The sequence below is a fragment of the Python bivittatus genome, unplaced genomic scaffold, assembly GCF_059951505.1.
Source record: "Python bivittatus isolate LINGU-HERP-01145 unplaced genomic scaffold, Pbiv_v1 ctg000080_np1212, whole genome shotgun sequence".
Lineage (NCBI taxonomy): Eukaryota > Metazoa > Chordata > Lepidosauria > Squamata > Pythonidae > Python > Python bivittatus.
In genome coordinates, this window is record NW_028277035.1 from 79,845,824 (window position 1) to 79,863,494 (window position 17,671).

A 17,671-nucleotide genomic window follows, 5' to 3' on the forward strand; every position below is an offset into this window, starting at 1 on the left:
TGCTGTCTGGCTGTTTGTCAGAAAAAATAATGCCTTTGAAAGTGTAGTTCTCTAGCATCATTCGTATTTATTTTGGTTTATTTATCATTTATTTATCAATATTTATTGATGTTTGTTAGCTTATGTATTGCTGCAAGATGGCCATAAGTACTTTTATTTTTCTGTTGCACATCTCTTTCTCATTCCACAACCTCCCTGATTCCTCATGCTTCTAGAACTGAAAATGCCCATGGGAAGAATTCCTCTGGGTATCTTCTTTGGGGAATTTAACTGAAGTGGGGAAAGTCAAGGAAGCTGTAGTTCACGGGAAAGATAACTGTAGTATGAAATTGAGGACATTCATGCATTCTATCAATCATCTTACAATGAAGGTAAGAACAAGGATCCTATAACCCATCTATGAAAACTTCTAATAATTTTCTTCTTCAAAAAAAATGAGAAGTGATTTTTTTTCATCAAATTGAACAAAAAATGGTTTTTAAAAATACAGACATGTTAATCACCCTATTTCTCTTTAGCGTGTTTCCTTTTAACTAGTTATATTGTAGAAAGAATCAATGAAAGTAGCATGGTTGTAATTTATTGCTGAGACTCTGAATCTCAACAGGATTTCAATTTTATCCTGGTTCTAGAATCTCGATTATACTGCAAATCTTTATGGGAATTGATGGCTGACTTTATAGTACTGAAAAGTCTTAGGGCTCATTTCAGTGTTCATTGCAAATGAGTTTTTCAGTAGACTTAGATATTCTAAATTTCATTCTTGATGTAATTCAATCTATTTTATACTCTTTCTTACACATTTCTATCCTACTAGAAATCCATCCATGAAGAAATCATGGGAGAACTGATTTATTTTAATTCTTGTCTCAAGGTTGGCCCTTTCATTCAAGGTTATATATGACAATTCAGTCTAGAATGGTCATCAGTATGAGCTGCCTATTGTGTGTAAAATAGTCGTTTTTGAAGGCGCATGCAAAGATGTTCTCTTGCCTTTTTTACGTATACATTCTTACCAGCTATCTTTAGGTAACAATTGCAGACACCCAACCTTTTTTACATACTTTGAGTAATCACAGATTTGGCAGTAGGGCTTAGACTTCTGAAGAAATCAGGATAAAAAAAACCCTTTTCTTTTTCAAGTTATTTTATTACAGTTATGCAAGGTTTTGATAAAACATTGTAAAAATAGAGCAGTGTGACATAACACTATTTAGTAGCCCTATGCAAGGTGGCCTAGATTCATTTAAACAAAAAGATTCCTGTTAAAGAGGCCACCTGATTATTTTCATCAAAGCAAATATTTGTTTCACTGAAGCATTTTGTATTGCCTCAAATCTTCTCACTGTCTCCTGCCTGTCACTTCCCAAAGCCAGAAGAAGCTTCTGTCCAGGCACTGCATCTGGGCAGAAGATGCTTTGGGCTAGAGCCAGGTCACAATGGAGATGGATGTTCTCTAGTATGGCTCACCAAAGCTTGGAGCAAGGCATGCCAGGGACATCCTTCACAGCACTCACAAAAGCTGATATGCTGCTTCTTCAGCAGCATTTCCAAAGCTTTTGGCAAGCGGGTTGAAGGTCACGAACAGTTCGTCCTCATGGTACTGACAGAAAGCTTTGCAAAGCAAACTGCAGTAAAGGAACATGAAGCACCTTCAAAGAAGTGCTTTGCTTGGAGCTCTGTTGAAGGAAAGCACCTCTTTGAATACTGGCACAGTCCTACTATTTGAAAGAATGTGATATGGTTATTTACAGTGTAATTAATGATACAAGGTAGTCAGGGATTCTATTACTTTCTGTGACTACACTGCGTGCACAATTAGGCAAGTTGTATTTTTGAGGATGAATTTCATTATTGAACAACTACGGTGCTCTTGGTCAATCCAAAATGTTAATAAACCTCAAACCTGAATATTTAAGAAAGTAAAAGTGAGGTTTTGGCTTTCTTAGGAGCATATCTATGTGTGCACAATTATTGGGCAACTATTAGTGTGCAGAATTATTATGCAACTAAATGAAAAACGAAAATTCCCCCATCTCACTCATTTATTTTCATCTGTTAAAGTGAGAATAATAAACAACTCAAAATTTACAAATGAACATTTCTGACATTTCAAACAAAAAATCAGTGACCAATATAGCCACCCTTCTTTGCAATAACAGTCATAAGCCTTCCATTCATGGAGTCTGTCAGTTTCTTGATCTGCTGACGATCAACTTTTTGTGCAGCAGCAACCACAGCCTCCCAGACACTGTTCAGAGAGGTGTACTGTTTTCCTTCACCGTAAATTCCCCGTTTGAGAAGCGCCCGCAAGTTCTCAATAGGGTTTAGGTCAGGTGAGGAAGGGGGCCATGTCATTATTCTTTAATCTTTGAGGCCTTTACTGGCTAGCCACTCAGTGGAGTACTTCGATGCATGCGATGGAGCATTGTCCTGCATAAACATCATGGTCTTCTTGAAAGATGCAGACTTTTTCCTGTACCACTGCTTGAAGAAAGTGTCTTCTAAAAACTGGCAGTAGGTTTGGGAGTTGATTTTGAGTCCATCTTCAACCCGAAAAGGTCCAACTAGCGCATCTATAATAACACCAGCCCATACCAGTACCCCACCTCCACCTTGCTGGCGTCTGAGTCGAAGTGGAGCTCTGTGCCTGTTACTGATCCAGCCACGGGCCCATCCATCTGGTCCGTCAAGAGTCACTCTCATCTCATCAGTCCATAAAACCTTTGAAAAATCGGTCTTCAGATATTTCGTGGCCCAGTCTTGCTGTTTCAACTTATGTGTCTTGTTCAGTGGTGGTCAGGTTTCAGCCTTCCTTACCTTGGCCATGTCTCTGAGCACTGAACACCTTGTACTTTTGGGCACTCCAGGTAGGTTGCAGTTCTGGAATATAACAGCACTGGAGGATAATTGGTTCCTGGTAACTTCATGTTGGATTCTTCTCAAATCTTTGGCAGTTAATTTGCGTTTTTTTTTCTCAACACATTTCTTGTGACCCTGTTGACTATTTGCAACAAAACGTTTGATGGTTCTGTCACACCCCAATATCTTAGCAATTTCAAGAGTGCTGCATCCCTCTGAAAGACTTTTTACAATTTTTGACTTTTCAGAGTCAGTTAAGTCTCTTTTTTGGCCCATTTTGCCTGAGGAAAAGAAGGTGCCTAATAATTATGCACACTTTGATATAGGGTGTTGATCTCCTTAGGCCACACCCTCCCTCATTATACAAATACACATCACCTGATATGCTTATATCCAATAAGTATTCAGGTCTCTACAGCTTGGAGGTGGAAAATATGCATAAAAATGATGATATGGCCAAAATACTCACTTGCCTAATAATTGTGCACACAGTGTATTTGGAGAAAGCTGCATTGTGATAGAAGTTAACAAAATCATTGGCAGTAATCTGGAATCTTGCCAGTCGAAACTGCATTGTAAGGAAAATATACATTTGATACAATGACTGTTTTAACATTGGAAACTATAGAGACAATACCAATATATATTGTTTCAGATAAATGGTATCTTAACACTATGCCAAAAATCTGTTGTCTTCCAGTTTTTCTAGGTCATTTTGTTTTTGGCCTTTTCTGCTTGTAGGCTTCCCACAGGCTTCTGAATGGCCATTGTGAGACACAGAATGTTGGAACTAGAAAGCCCTTCTGTGTGATCCATCAGGGTAGTTTAGAGTTCTTTGTGAGAGAACAATGCAAGGCTCTTGGAGTATAAGATTCAAAGCTGTATTTCAGTCTCTTTGAGCAATTTGATGTGTCTTTGGCTACTCAGCTTGATATCTGAATAATGATACTAGAAAGAATATATTATTGATGGAATTTAAAGATTGCATTAGAAAAGTCTTCTCCGCTCCAGATGCCGTGGCCAAAAGCTAATGGTGATTGGTCATTCTGAGTAGCTAACACATCCAGATGATACAAGGCTGGGGAACAGTGCATTATAGAATCTCCAGAACACCAAGCTGTTTAGCAGTTTCTAAATTAATGATTGTATAGGTTGTTCAGATATGAATCTATTTGATGATGATTTTCTTATTTTTTGGGAAAGCCTTGAGAACATTACTGTACAAGTGTGTGAGATCAGAAATAGCCACTTATATTCCACATACAACTTTGTAAAATGTTGTCAACATTTCTACAGTTCAGTGTAGAAGTGCTTTAAAACTCTTATCCTACTTGCTTTCATGATAGTTCAGTTTTCACGAAGCCCTCCACTCTCCAGAAAGGTTTTTCAGGGTACAGTTTATTTCACATGCTAGGTAACATCTTCAGTGCTAGAATGGAGTGGAGTATGTTTATATATTCTCTGTATATAAACAGAGAGCAAACTCCACTCCATTCTAGCACAGAAGATGTTACCTAGCTGGGTAATGAAACATTTGCAAGAAAACAACCAAGCTCAGAGAACCCCAAGGACTCCACAGTTCAACCCTGAGCTACGCATATTCTCTTCTATTGGTATTTTCTGTAATGTGTTGATGGCAGGCTTTGGGTAGTTTTATGTTAAAACATCTTCATGGTTTAAATATCAGGTTAACAGGCAGGAGCCAAGGATAGTATAGAAACACTTTGCCTAAAATACGTGTATGTGTGGTTTCTATTTGAACTATGCAATTGCAACAGCATCTCTGATGCATACGGTAGTTTAGGGCAGCAATAGTTAGTCTGGTGCTCTCCTGATCTTTTGGACCAATTCCTTTCAGCCCCTGCCCAGCATTATTAATGGCAAGAAAGTATAGGGGGTTCTAACCTACTGTATCTGAAGGATACCAGTTTGCTTCCATTGGGTTAGAGGCTCAGTATGGACTCGTCAAAGGTCTGTTCACTGAATCTCCTAAACAGTTTTTACCTAAACACTCAATATGGAGTGGGCATTAAAATGACTTGTGAATAGAGTTGGTTAATAGAGAAGTATAATTCACTTGATTGTTTATTTATTTGGCACTTAGTTATTCAGCCAATTAATGACAAGCAATTGAGTCTTGAACAGACTCATTGGAAAGCATTGTGTTTGTGGTACTGCAAGGGTCTGCCTGTTGTGCTGAATTGCTAACAAACTTGATCATGAAATAATAAGCAATCTGAAATTTTGGTTTATGTACACCAGAGACTAACACTGGAATTCTGTTTATTTCTTTCTGTACCTTCATTGCCCCTTCTTTGATTTAATCAGATTGGTCACCATGACCTATACAATTTTATCAAAATCAATACTACATCTGATGTGATTATCATGACAAGGACAGCTGAAAAGCATTATAGGTCACTGTAAACTTTTGGACTAAATGACAGTGTCGGCAAAGGAGTCCAAGGACATGGGAACAAAGAAAAAACTGTGAAATTGTGTTAGAAGCTTGGGAAGCAAAGGGATATCAAACAGTATTGAAATCATCTCATGACAGTAAGAGGACTTTGAAACAATAGGGTAAAATTAAAGGAGGAAAAAAACAGCTACATAGTCTGTAGTTCTTGATTTATATTCCATGCCATTGTTCACAGCTACTGTGAGAGAATATAAAATGTTACTGTGATTTTCATAATTGCATTGGATTTTTTTTCTTTACTCCTTTCCCTCGTAGTAAAGATTTGTAGGCAATGTGTTCACCAGTGTGCTGTTAAATAAATACTTCTATAGTATGTTTTCTGTTATTGGATTTCTGAAATCTGAGCTAGTACAAATCCCTCTTGAATAGTATTTGATGACTTCAGAAGGGCTACTTCAGCCAAAGAGAAGCTGTGTGCATATCCTAATCAAAGGAATAATCTGATGCACTAAAAGCATTGTTTTATTTTGCAGAATCCTCCAATGCAACATTATTGACCAATGCAGAAAAAATTGCTACAATTACAACTACACATACTCCTCAACAAATGCCACAGGAGACCAGGTTAGTTTAATGTCTTCCTTAGAGTGGAGAGTAGAGGCTGTCATGTTCATTCAGTACTTCCCATGTATCTTCATTCCCATAAATCTCCCCATCTTCTTTCCCTTATTAATTTGTTTCCCCTTCTTCTTTCCATTATTAATTTGAACAGAAACAATGCAAAGACAAAACAGGAATCCCAGTTTGATTTCAAAGCACCCACAGCCTCCCAGGTAAGGCTTTTTGCTTTATTTAATTTTAGCTTATTGGTTGCAACTTGCAAATATACACTGAGGCTTCTTCCCCCCGTCCTGTTAGAGTAAGAAATAAACAGTATTTATGTATGTATTTTACAATATTTACAGTCTACCTCAATCCTAGTGACCGATTTAATGTATTCTAATAATGTTAGTCCCTAAAAGATGTTTGTAATGGGCAGAAATGCATCAGAATGAAAAAGGGGGATGTGTAATAACTTTGGACTGTGATGTTCATAATATGTCTATAGAGATATAGTGCACATATAGAAGATATTTAGGCCTACTAGGAAATTATATTTCAAACTGCACATTAAGGAAATAAAAAACACAGGACAGTAAAGATACCATGAGTGGCTCTCTAGATATCCAAGTATGTTACTTTGCCTTCCAACTAGCAATTGTCGTAGAACTAGTAGTTTTCCTGTTTAAAGCAAATTTACCGCATGGGATGTGTGCAGAGAATATCTATTTATTTTTCATCATAATTGATCAGAATAATTGCAGAGCAGGAGAAAGTTCTTTGGAGAAAAAAATCTTGGACACGCATACAAGGTGGGGGATTTATTCTTAAACACTTTATCTGAGAAGAACATGGCTATGGTCTGGGCTGCGTTAGAGACCCATCGTAGCAAAAAACATGTGAAGCCATTCCTCTCTACTTGGCACCTGGTGTGGCTGCACCTGGAGTACTATGTGTGATTCTGGGCACCACATTCCCACAATCATAGAGAGAATTCAGAGGATGACCCAGGGACTTGAAGGCATTCCATATGATGATGGGCTAAAGAAACTTGGTATAATCAGTTTGGAGGAAAGAAGACCGAGGAGAGACATGATAGTGGTCAGGTACATAAGGAGAAGCTGCAGGGGAAGTAGTCAAGAACTATCCTCCATGGCCACAAAAACTAGGACTACAAATGATGGGCATAAATGATAGGTTGCAAGGTTGATGTCAGTTCTGTCAGGTAGCCCAGACAAGAAACCAAAACTAATGCTACCTTTATTGTAAGGGGTCAGGCCCAGCCCAAGAACAACGATGAGACAGTCCAGTCGAGTACAGTTCCTTTATTTGCTTACACAGTATAGACAGAATCTTGCCAAACTAAATCTGTACTATAGCAACTAGTGGATATACCCTGGGAGATTCTAGGGAGTGGCTATCCTGAACCTCTTTTGCTTCCCACACTGCACCTCCAGACTGTGTTGTTTTCTGTCTCATTTCCCTTCCTGGAATGCACCCCCTCCTTCCTGATAGCCTTGATCTCCCACACCACTCTCCTCCTCGTAGATACATTCCATCACATAAGGTTACAATAAGAGAAATTTGAAAGTCTGAAAGTACTTCCCCCTTCCCCTCCCTTTACTTTCCAGAGAACCTGGGAGGGTCCCTTCCAAGATGCTTTCTTCACCCCCATCCCTCCTTTGGACTCAGGTTTCATTTATCAGACCATTGTCTGGGCTATGGCTCTTTCTTCTGTCTCCCAAGGTTATTCTCACATCCCATTACAGGCAGTTATGTCCCACAGAAGGTTCAGCGTAGCTGTATTGAGTGTTTTTTCAGCTTGTCTCTGCATGTATATACATACATGCTGATGTGAGCCACCCAGAATTGTGCTCTAAGATGGGTGGCTTTACAAACCTTTTAATAAATAAGCAAATGAAATAAAAATGCAGAGCAACTTTGCTTTGCTGACAGTTGTAGCAATAGTGTGGTTTGTGTTCACACATGCAGACTACCAGGGCACCTTACAGACAATTTTGCCAAGACTTCTGGAAGAAGGAGCTGGTTCAGCACTTTATGGAAGGTCCTAAATGCTCTTATACAGATTTGGACGACTTAATTAACGTCCTTTTGGAGAATGCCAAGGCGAAGTATGCAGTGAGATTTATTTCTTTAAAAACCAGGCTATCTTGTTTTTGATATAAGAACTGAATTTAATTTTTAAAGAATAGATGAAAGGTAGTGGTTTGAAAACAGGTCTAATTTGATACAGGGGCACTTTCACTTGTTTATTTCCTATGTTCATTTTAATGTGACTTACCAGCCTGTTCGTTTGAACCAACTCTCTTCTGGCTTTGCATGTCTGTAATTTAGATCTTCCTGAAGATGAAGGTTGCAAATAGTTTTTTATTATTTTCTTCTAGCCAGAACAAGATTTTTACACTGTTGAACTTGAAAGAGGAGCTAAAGGGTTTGGCTTCAGTCTGCGAGGTGGCCGAGAATATAACATGGATCTCTATGTCTTGCGGTTAGCAGAAGATGGTCCTGCTGAAAGATGTGGGAAAATGAGGGTATGTATGTTACTAGTTTGCATGAGCTACCATTCCTCATTTGCCTAAGCAAAGCTACTGCAGACCAACCTTTCAACTCAGTTTCCTCCTTTTTCCTCTGTTCGGTTTCAGAATATCGATGATCTTGGAGTTATTCAAGCCATTAGACATTAGCAACACCATCAGCAAATGATTTTTGATGACTGAAAGTGAAAAAGCCCTTTAGCCCATCTAGATACGTGCCTAGATTATTGGTTTTCCCTTACATAGTGTAGTTATCTCACCGCATCGGATGCCATTCTCCAAATTCCTCTGCATTTGAACAGAGCGTTTCATATGAGTTGTTGTTTGTTTGGTTATTATTAAATTTGTATGCCACCCATCTCCCCCCAACGGGTGACTCTGGGCGGCTCACAATTAAAATCAGAAACCCCATCAATAATTAAAAATCCCCCCATTAATAGTTAAACAAATAATCCATTAAAATCAAATCTAAACAACAAACCCTGTACATAAATACTAAAAACATTCAAGATGACAGGGGGGGGGCAAGGTCAATCACCCCACAAGCCACCTCCACTGGTGCGAGCCCCCATCTGGCCCCCAGGATGTTGTTGTTAGAACTGCTACATTTTTAAACGGAGGCCTCAAAATCCTATCTGTAGAGTTTCACTGAGCATTCCTTTGGATACTGATTCTTTTTCTGGACCAAGGGCTACCAAGCTTGGTCTTTGAGGGACATGCCTTAGGTGAATACCCCAAAACAATAGGCAGGGTCCATGCAAAACCATAATTTGATTTCATATACATGTACATTTAATTAAAATTAAATTCCATTAACATGATTATTCCCCAGAATAACCTATTTAGGAATTCTCCCTTTCTGTCATTAAAAAATTACGCTTTCAAGGTCTGTAGGAAGTAACCCTACGTTTTTTCAGAGATAGTGGCCGCCATAGGCCATCAAGTTGTGCATTTATCTCTAGGCCACAGCAGAGAAGGATACATATGTACTCACACTTTTTGTTCTCTGTTTTTCCTTTTTCATCCCTAGTTGGTACTTTTTAAAATATTTGTCTGGATATTTTGTTAGTTTGCTTGTTTTAAAAAAGAACAGAAGGGACTCTTTTTGCATACCGCTGTTTTATTAGGGGTAGCCCATTTACAATTAAATCTCTCTCAGTGGCCTGTGAGCACAGTCACATACTCTGCCATCCTTGCATTGGAATTTAGATACAGGGGTAGTTTCAAACTATCATTTTCCACATGTACCTTTTCAGGTATTTTAGCCATGTTTACAGGTCTATGACATGCCTCTCCAGAATGGAGTAGTATAGAAATCTTAGTAATAAAAATTTAATAGTAAATAACTCAGGATCTCATCTCTAGTTTGATATGCATTTTTTTGTACTTGGGTCACTAGAAACTTTATGAAATGCTGTATTCCCACTTCAAAATGTTACACCGGGCTCAGTGTTCAATTTTGCACTTTGGCAACCAGCTCATTCTGACTCTTATGTGATGCTTTTCTTCCAACATTTTACTTTAGTCATAGATTATTTTATTTTGACAGATTGGGGATGAAATCCTGGAGATTAATGGAGAAACCACAAAGAACATGAAGCACGCTCGAGCCATAGAACTAATTAAAAATGGTGGCCGCAAAGTTCGCCTGTTTCTCAAACGTGGAGATGGTTCTGTACCAGAATATGGTGGGTCAAACTATGAAAACATTCCTTTTCTTCCTCCTGGCATCACACCATGAATGATATATCTCCAAGATCTGAAGCGGGGATTCTTCTTTTTCCTTTTCTTTCTTTTTCTCTTTTTCCACCAATGTCTTACCAACCTTGACAACAGTGGTTAATTGCCTCGCTTGTGCTGAATTTTCTCTACACTTTTTCATCCTTTGCTTGCTACTATGGACTTTTGTGGGGGCACAGTGTACAGGCAAGACCATCTTCAGAGCAGTATTTTGGTGATCAAAGGGGGCAAAAACATATAGACAAACCAAAACTGTACTATCCTGTCCGACCAAACAAGGAATGTTTATTGAACTGTGCCAAACTGTTTCTCAGCGGATGAATTGTTCCCTCGTCTTCTGATCAATGCAGAGTTGGGAAATGTGTGTTATCCTTTGGAAACTGTTGTCCTTGGCTTTTGTCTGTAAACATAGGCATGAATTCCAAGATGGTGTCTGGGCTTTTACTGTCCCCTTACATTTCTGTAAATATTTATAAATTTATTTTTAAAAACGTATGCAATACAAGAATATATTCACTTGGATTCCCCCCCCCCCGCCCTTTTCCTTTAGAATGTTTGTTCACAACTGTGTAGGCTATGAACAAATTCTTATTGCCATTCTCAATGTTTATTATAAGAGAAGAGATGTTGTTTTACTTTGTTGCCAAGGGAAATATCAGCGTTAAAAATCCCACTTGTATTTAAGTTCCATAGTATTGGTTTTGGGTGGCTTAGTACTGTATATAATATTATGATGTCCTATTTATTTGAGATAATTATTCAGATATATGCCCTAGATGTAGGGCTTTTCCCAAATATAATTGGTTTCCGACCAGTTATGAGTTATAAGCACACAAATGAGCAGGTGTCCTTTAAGTTTCCCCATATTTGGGATAATATATCAATAAATTATATTTCTTTTTATTCCCAGTGTGGAACACTATCAGAAGTCCCAACTAATGTACTTTTCTATTTTTGTTCTCCAGAAATGGGAGAAGTGGCAACAACATGTGGGTGCGATCTTTCAAAGGTTATAATTCTATCCCCACAAATTGCTTTTATTACCAAAAAAAAAAAAAATCATTGTTCTTTATTTTTTCACTCCATTATATTAGCACCAGGTTGAACTGGTCTTATAAATGAATCATTGAATATCTATATATCAATTCAGTTTGTCTTGAGAAAGATGGACGTGTGCTTGTGATATAGGCCAATTATATTCCTTCTAAAGCCACATAAACTGAAAAAGCTGGCTTAGATTAATTTTAGTGAGTTTTTTTTTTTTTTAATGGGACTATAAGAGTGACCTCATGGTACTGTAAGAAGTGAAAAAACTTAAATGGTTGTTTGGGGCAAAGTTATTTGGCATGCTTTATGATGAGAACATCGCCCTTAAACATCCCACAGTTGTTCTGGCTATGGCTCCAATGCCATTTCTTAAAAGGATTTAATTAGTATGCCACACCACACAGAGACTTGTCTGTTTTTATTTAGACCATACTGAAGACTTCACACAGTCAGGTGACTTAGTAGTTTAGCCAACTCACTCTACAATTTTAATCCATGTCATGATTACAATTCCTGTGTTTGCACTTCTGTTGTACACTCAATTGGCCATGTTTCCGCAGGACTAAAACTGTGTAATGTTCTTTATGTTCTGTCTTTTTCCTATGCTCTTTTGGCTGTAAAGTATTGTACCATATGCTAAACATTGCAAATATAGCCTATAAAAAAAGTGCTTCACTTCTTCCAGAATGTCTGTTGCCCTGAGGATGAAAATACAACACCAGGATACGGGGCAGGGTAGTTTCTTTTGGTCTCTTGGTTAGCTTGTTCTCTCTCTCTTTCAGTCTGGGCTGCGAGTCGTTTTTGAAATCCCATAACAAATTCCATTTTCACGCCAGGGGCTTGGACTGTTGGTGTCCTGTGCCTGTCACGTTTGGGGGCTGAGCTGCGTCAGTACTGTCCGTTGCAGTCACTAACAAATTGCTTCAAAAAGAATGAGGTTCCAATATTTTTTCTGACTCAATTGGAACGCGCTTCTCTAACGAGGCTGTATATTTTTGTAATGAGTTTTGTACTTATCTTCAATGTCTGTAGTCTGTAGTAGGTTTCTTTTTGTCGTTGTTGATTGTTAATTGTTTTATCTCTGACATTCTGTCTCACTGCCCCAATTATGTCTCTCTTCTCTTCTTTGCACTCCCTCTCTCGGATACTTTCGTTGTCTAGGTTATTTAATCACCTTTTTTCAATGTTTAAGAACACTGTCTCGCTTTAACCATTGCTGTTTCTGCAGCCTTATATATGGGTGATGCCTAGACAATCCTGATTGGAAAACAAAATAAACTTTTCTTTATTCTAATATTTTTTTAAAAGATGAAGATTTTTTTCCCCTTACCTCTTTATTATAGGGAATCTAAACATTCTACTTTTTTCTTTCTCTTTCTCCTATTTTTCTTGGTGCCGGGGCTCTTCCTTCCTCAGCGATGATACCTCCTAATATCGCTGCATGTATGAGAAATGACAAGCTCGGGGAGTCTTGCTTCTACCTTATGGGCCATAATCAAACTACGGTTTGTAGCTAAAATCAATACTAGGTGTTTCTGTGCTGTGGCCTAATTCTCTCACCTTGCTTTCCACTTTGCTAAACTTCTGCATATACGGCAATTCATTCTGAGCATCCTGCAGTTCCATGAATTGTAAGTACCCTGTACCCCGTGGTCTCCTGCAACAGACCACAAGTTGCCCAACTGACTTGCCATTGTTTGAAGATCAAACAGTGGTCCTCTACTTCTGAAGTCTTATGGTATAAGCAATCCATGGTTTCCTCTCAGAAATCATCAAAGGAAAGGCCTGCAGAAAAGCTAAGCTAACCCCATCTGTCAAGAAAAGAGTTTGCATCAGAGAATTTTATTTCATATTCAGGAGAAAAGAGATGAGTCTAGGATTCTAAGGAGTTGCGTGACTTATTATCATGTTAATGTTCTCAAACATCTATTGGGTTCATGTTAATTATTTGACTTAGAATCCATTAAGCTCTGTCACAGAAGACATTTATGTTTTTTCCAAAGAAATAACCAATTACAGTACCAACTTCAAAGCAATTTAACTGCAATATTTTGCCATTTTTTAAACAATTCATAATCAACTATTGCCAAGAATGTATAAAAAGGTTGCTCCAGCACAGATGATTTGCTGCTTCTGCTTATAGCATCTGTATTTATTGCAACGGGATAAATGTAAATATTTTACCCGATCATTCTGCAGATCTAAACAGAATCTGTTGCATTAATAAGATCAAATCATGTCTTTCCCTACCCTGCTGCTCTCATTGTGTGTGTAAGTTGAATCATGGTGGCAAAACCAAAGTTGTCCTCAATGCTTGCACATATTCTGTATAAAGAGGGGTTAGGTTCTGTGTTCACTGAGTGTACTTAAAACCAAACATCTATAGGTCTCCTGACACCTAGTGACTGTGGGTGCCATACAATTGCAAGTATATATATATAAAAAATCATGAATGGCCTCCAAAACAACATATAATTCCACCACCACCACCCAAAAAACCCCACTCACTAGGAGCTCAACCTTCATTCTTCCCCAGAGCCTGGGAGAATAGCTTCCTGAACATCATCAGGGTGGGAGCCATCTGGAGCTCTGGGGGGTGGGTGGGGGGATCTCATTCCAGAGTTCTGAGAATCGATACTAAAATGATTAAAAATATATCCTTCTTCAAAGATTTTGCACACTGGAAAGTTATGAATAAAGTTATAAGCCATCTTCCAGATACAGTTTTCTTTTTTTTAATTTAAAACATTTTAAAATTATTTTTAAAGCCTATTTTATATCAGGAAATGAAAAGAAAAGGAGGATATGAAGGTATTAACTACAAAGGATTTATGTTAGGCCAACATATTCTGATCTGAACCTGGGAAAAGGTTAATTTTCCCATTCCTGTTGTTGTAGAGACCAGAATTTAGCTTAAGATGGCCATTGCCGTGAGAAGCACTCATACTAATGTAGAGCACTCATCCTTTGCTGTTTTACTAAAATTAACAAAAGCTTCAGGAAGCAGCTTATTGACTGCTTAACAATTGCTTGTTTTTGTCACTAATGAAGTCTTCAGAATAATGACTGGTATCAGACTCTAAAATGAGGTCACCATTGCCAAATGTCTTGTTGTTATCTTTTTTTCAGACCCCAGCAGTGACAGGAGCAGCCCAGCCACAAGTGCACAAAAAGTATCGGAAGTGAAAAACATGCAGTATGACAGACAACAACACTTATCATTGGAGCCCAGTTATCCACCAGATCTTCACAAATCATCCCAACATGGAGAGAAGCGGATATATTTTAAGGACCCCAAAAGCAGCAGAGAGTTTGGCAGACAATCAAATGAGCATCACACATGGAACGGAACTTCTAAAAACAGCAATAGCATCCCAACCAGAAAAAAGGACAGGTCACCGGAAAGGAGGCGAGAGCGACAACCAGAGAGAATGGCCATCAACGGACAAAAACGGAAACCTCCTGAAAAGAGGAGGGAAGGTACAAGGAGTGCTGAAAATACTCTGGAGAGAAGAGAAAGGCATGAAAAGAGAAGAGACTTTTCTCCAGAGAAACGAAGAGAACGATCACCGACCCACAGACGGGATAGCTCACCCAGCAGAAGGAGACGGTCGCTCGAAAGGCTAATGGATCAGAGGAGATCGCCAGATAGGAAGAGGGAGAGCTCACCTCCTGAAAGGAGGGCTAAGTCAACAGATAGGAGGAGGGAGAGGACCCCAGAACGAAGAAGAGAGAGGTCTCCCGATAAACGAAATCGAGACGGCAGAGTCAGTTTCCGGGAGAAGGAGGAATGCACGCTGAGATACGACACAAATAAGAGTAACAGGCACCCAGTGGAACAAAGACGGCGACCCTATAAAGAGTGCAGCACTGACCTCAGTATCTAGTGGCTTTTGCAGGCCCACAATACTCGTGTGGCCTTTCCAGCATTCAGAATTCCTAGGAAGGAAGGTAGCAAGCCTCAAATGCCTCCCACAGCCACCACACAACTAAAATCTAATCATCAGACCATATTTACGTGTTTTTGCACATGGTGTAGGTCAACATTAAAGTATTTTTCAGTATATTCATTTCAAAACATACTTGCCAAATGTTCATCCAGAAGGCTGATGAAAGTTGTGTTCCTTTCTAACTAGTTACCATAGTGAGCATAAATTCATTGTATTTTTCTGTGGCTTTGTTGTTCCTTTCTTAGTTTTAGGTGGGCAAGCCACAGTGGTTAAGATTTTATGATCAACCACATTGTTTCATTGATTGATTCATTGCAATGATGAATTTATGATTTTCTAAAGAATGGGTTGGAGGAAGAGGGGGTTGATTGGTAAAACTGAGAACTACTGTGGAGTGATTTTTTTTTCCCCTTTACAAATAAAGAACATAGTACTCAACTTTTAAGAGAACTATTTGAAGAGACTACTGCTGGGATGAAGGATATTTATACAGATCTACACAGCACGAGTAGTTAAGGAATGTATAGTGTGTTCCATGAACAATATGTACTTTTGGGTCTCCTTTAAAAGGAAGTAAGGTGGCCATGGATTCGTACTCATGCATTGCATCATGCACAGGACAAACCATCATGTTTGTTCATAATTGTGACCATTAAAGGCAGCACTACTGTTGTTCAACCGGTAGGACTATGCAGATGAAACTGGAACCTGAATGGTATCACGTGTTTGCCTTGAAGGGAAATTGACATTAATTTGATTCCTTTTTCAAGAAGCATTTTGAGGAACAAATCCTTCTTTTATAGGCTGAGTTTAAATGCTTTCAGGTCAGTCTAAGCATTTAAGTACTCTTGTTGCCAAATGGACCTGTCTCTCTGGGCTTCTGTTTTTTAATTATTATTATTATTATTTTAACTTTTTTCCTTTCTACTTTCTGGTTACCCTTACTTGAGACAAAAAGTACATTTGCGAATTGTCATACAAACAAAAAGATAAAAATTTGGTATGGAGTTCTTGAGAGAAAGCTGTGGTTTGTGCTCTACTTCAGACTGTAAGGAATGGAACAAACCTATGCAAGGTTTTATTCTGTGGGGTATTTTCATGCAAGTTTGTGCGGTAAGTATACTGTAGTGCCGATAGGACAATTAATGGATTACTGCCTAGCTGAGCCAAAAATTTGCCGTTACTGTTGGACCACTCGAAATTTTTAACTGCTGCTTTTTATTTTACAGTGCATTGATGTGTACCTGTATCCTGTGTCACTGTTTTTCATATACCCGTGCACAAACACATATACACAAAGAAAAAGGATTACAAGTCTATCACTGTTATCGCCCTGGTACTGTAAAGAAAAAGGAAAGACAAAGATAGCTTGTCGTTATGTGTACAGAGTTTAAATTGTAATTAGCAGAGCCTGTTGAAAGCAAACAAAAAGAAACTGTTGACTTCTTTGTTTGTATAAAAGAGACTTTATGACAAAATTTAGCTGTGAGGAATGTGCTACATGTTTATATTTCTGGAAAAAATGGAACAAATTGATTCATGGGGATATATTTTAATGTAAACTGAATCAGGTATGTAAAGCTGTTTTAACAGAAGACAATATAAGTAACTTGGAAGATTTTGTTGATTGGAAGATCATATCATGTCCTCCGATGGGGTGGGAAGTGCCTCTTGGAGGCATTTGGGTGCGGTTTGTGTTCTTCAGTCATCATTACTTGCCATGTGCTCTGGTCATAGTGCTGTTTTTCTGTGTTGATGAGAAGCGTATGTGGGCCAATCTTTTTTATAAAAACCCTATGCATATATAAATACTACATTGTTCATAGCTTTATTTGAAAGATTGGGTTTATACATGATGATAGTCTAAGTAGATGTGGACTTTACTCAATATAAGATTCTTTCCTAGGGACAAAATACAATGTATATGATGTAGCTACAATGAAGGAAAGAGTCTCTGAATGCTATTTTTATTATCAAATAAAGATTTCCATACAAAGCATTTACATGATTGTAGTGGTAAGATTAAGGAAGAAATGCAGTGCGTCTGGCTTTATCTTGCTCTGTTTTGACATTGCATTTCACAAAAAAAATACAACACGAGCCTTGGGTTTTTCAGCAGATGTTTGTGCCTCCTCTTGTTGTCTATGGGAGGGTCAGAAGAAGACTGATCTTCCAGTGATTATCGGTATTGTATGTCAGCCAACCGCTGAAGAAGATCCCAACAGGCTAACTGAACACATAACCTGCATGCAATCAGTACCAGGTTCAGTCCTTTGCATTGTCAGATAAAATGTGGAACACCTCCTGCTTAAAGCCTTGAAAAGGCCCTGCCGGCTGTTGAATCAATAATACTGAGTTAGGTTGCTATGATTTTTACTTATTTATTTTTATTTATATTTCAAATTTGGTCACTGCCCATATCACTAGGAAGTGATGCTGGGCAGTTTACAGTAATTCACGGGAGACCTTTTTCTATGGCTCGTCTTAGAGATATTTTC

General features: G+C 38.4%; 1 protein-coding gene across 22 annotated transcripts in view; it reads left to right on the plus strand.

Annotated features, from left to right (window-relative positions):
- The window catches only part of MAGI1 (membrane associated guanylate kinase, WW and PDZ domain containing 1), a 490,154-nt gene extending 472,964 nt beyond the window's left edge, over nucleotides 1-17,190 (plus strand). For 13 of the 22 annotated variants that reach the window (XM_088134375.1, XM_088134376.1, XM_088134378.1 and 10 more), the window contains 5 exons: nucleotides 5,815-5,905; nucleotides 6,054-6,114; nucleotides 8,287-8,433; nucleotides 9,986-10,124; nucleotides 14,353-17,189. In XM_088134375.1, coding sequence (XP_087990501.1) covers nucleotides 5,815-5,905; nucleotides 6,054-6,114; nucleotides 8,287-8,433; nucleotides 9,986-10,124; nucleotides 14,353-15,110 — 1,196 coding nt within the window. In that variant the 3' untranslated portion in view covers nucleotides 15,111-17,189. Of the gene's footprint in view, nucleotides 1-5,814; nucleotides 5,906-6,053; nucleotides 6,115-8,286; nucleotides 8,434-9,985; nucleotides 10,125-12,639; nucleotides 12,729-14,352 lie in introns of all 22 variants that reach the window. The other 9 variants (XM_088134371.1, XM_088134372.1, XM_088134383.1 and 6 more) reach the window with 2 other exon arrangements.
- The last annotated feature ends 481 nt before the right edge of the window (nucleotides 17,191-17,671 follow it).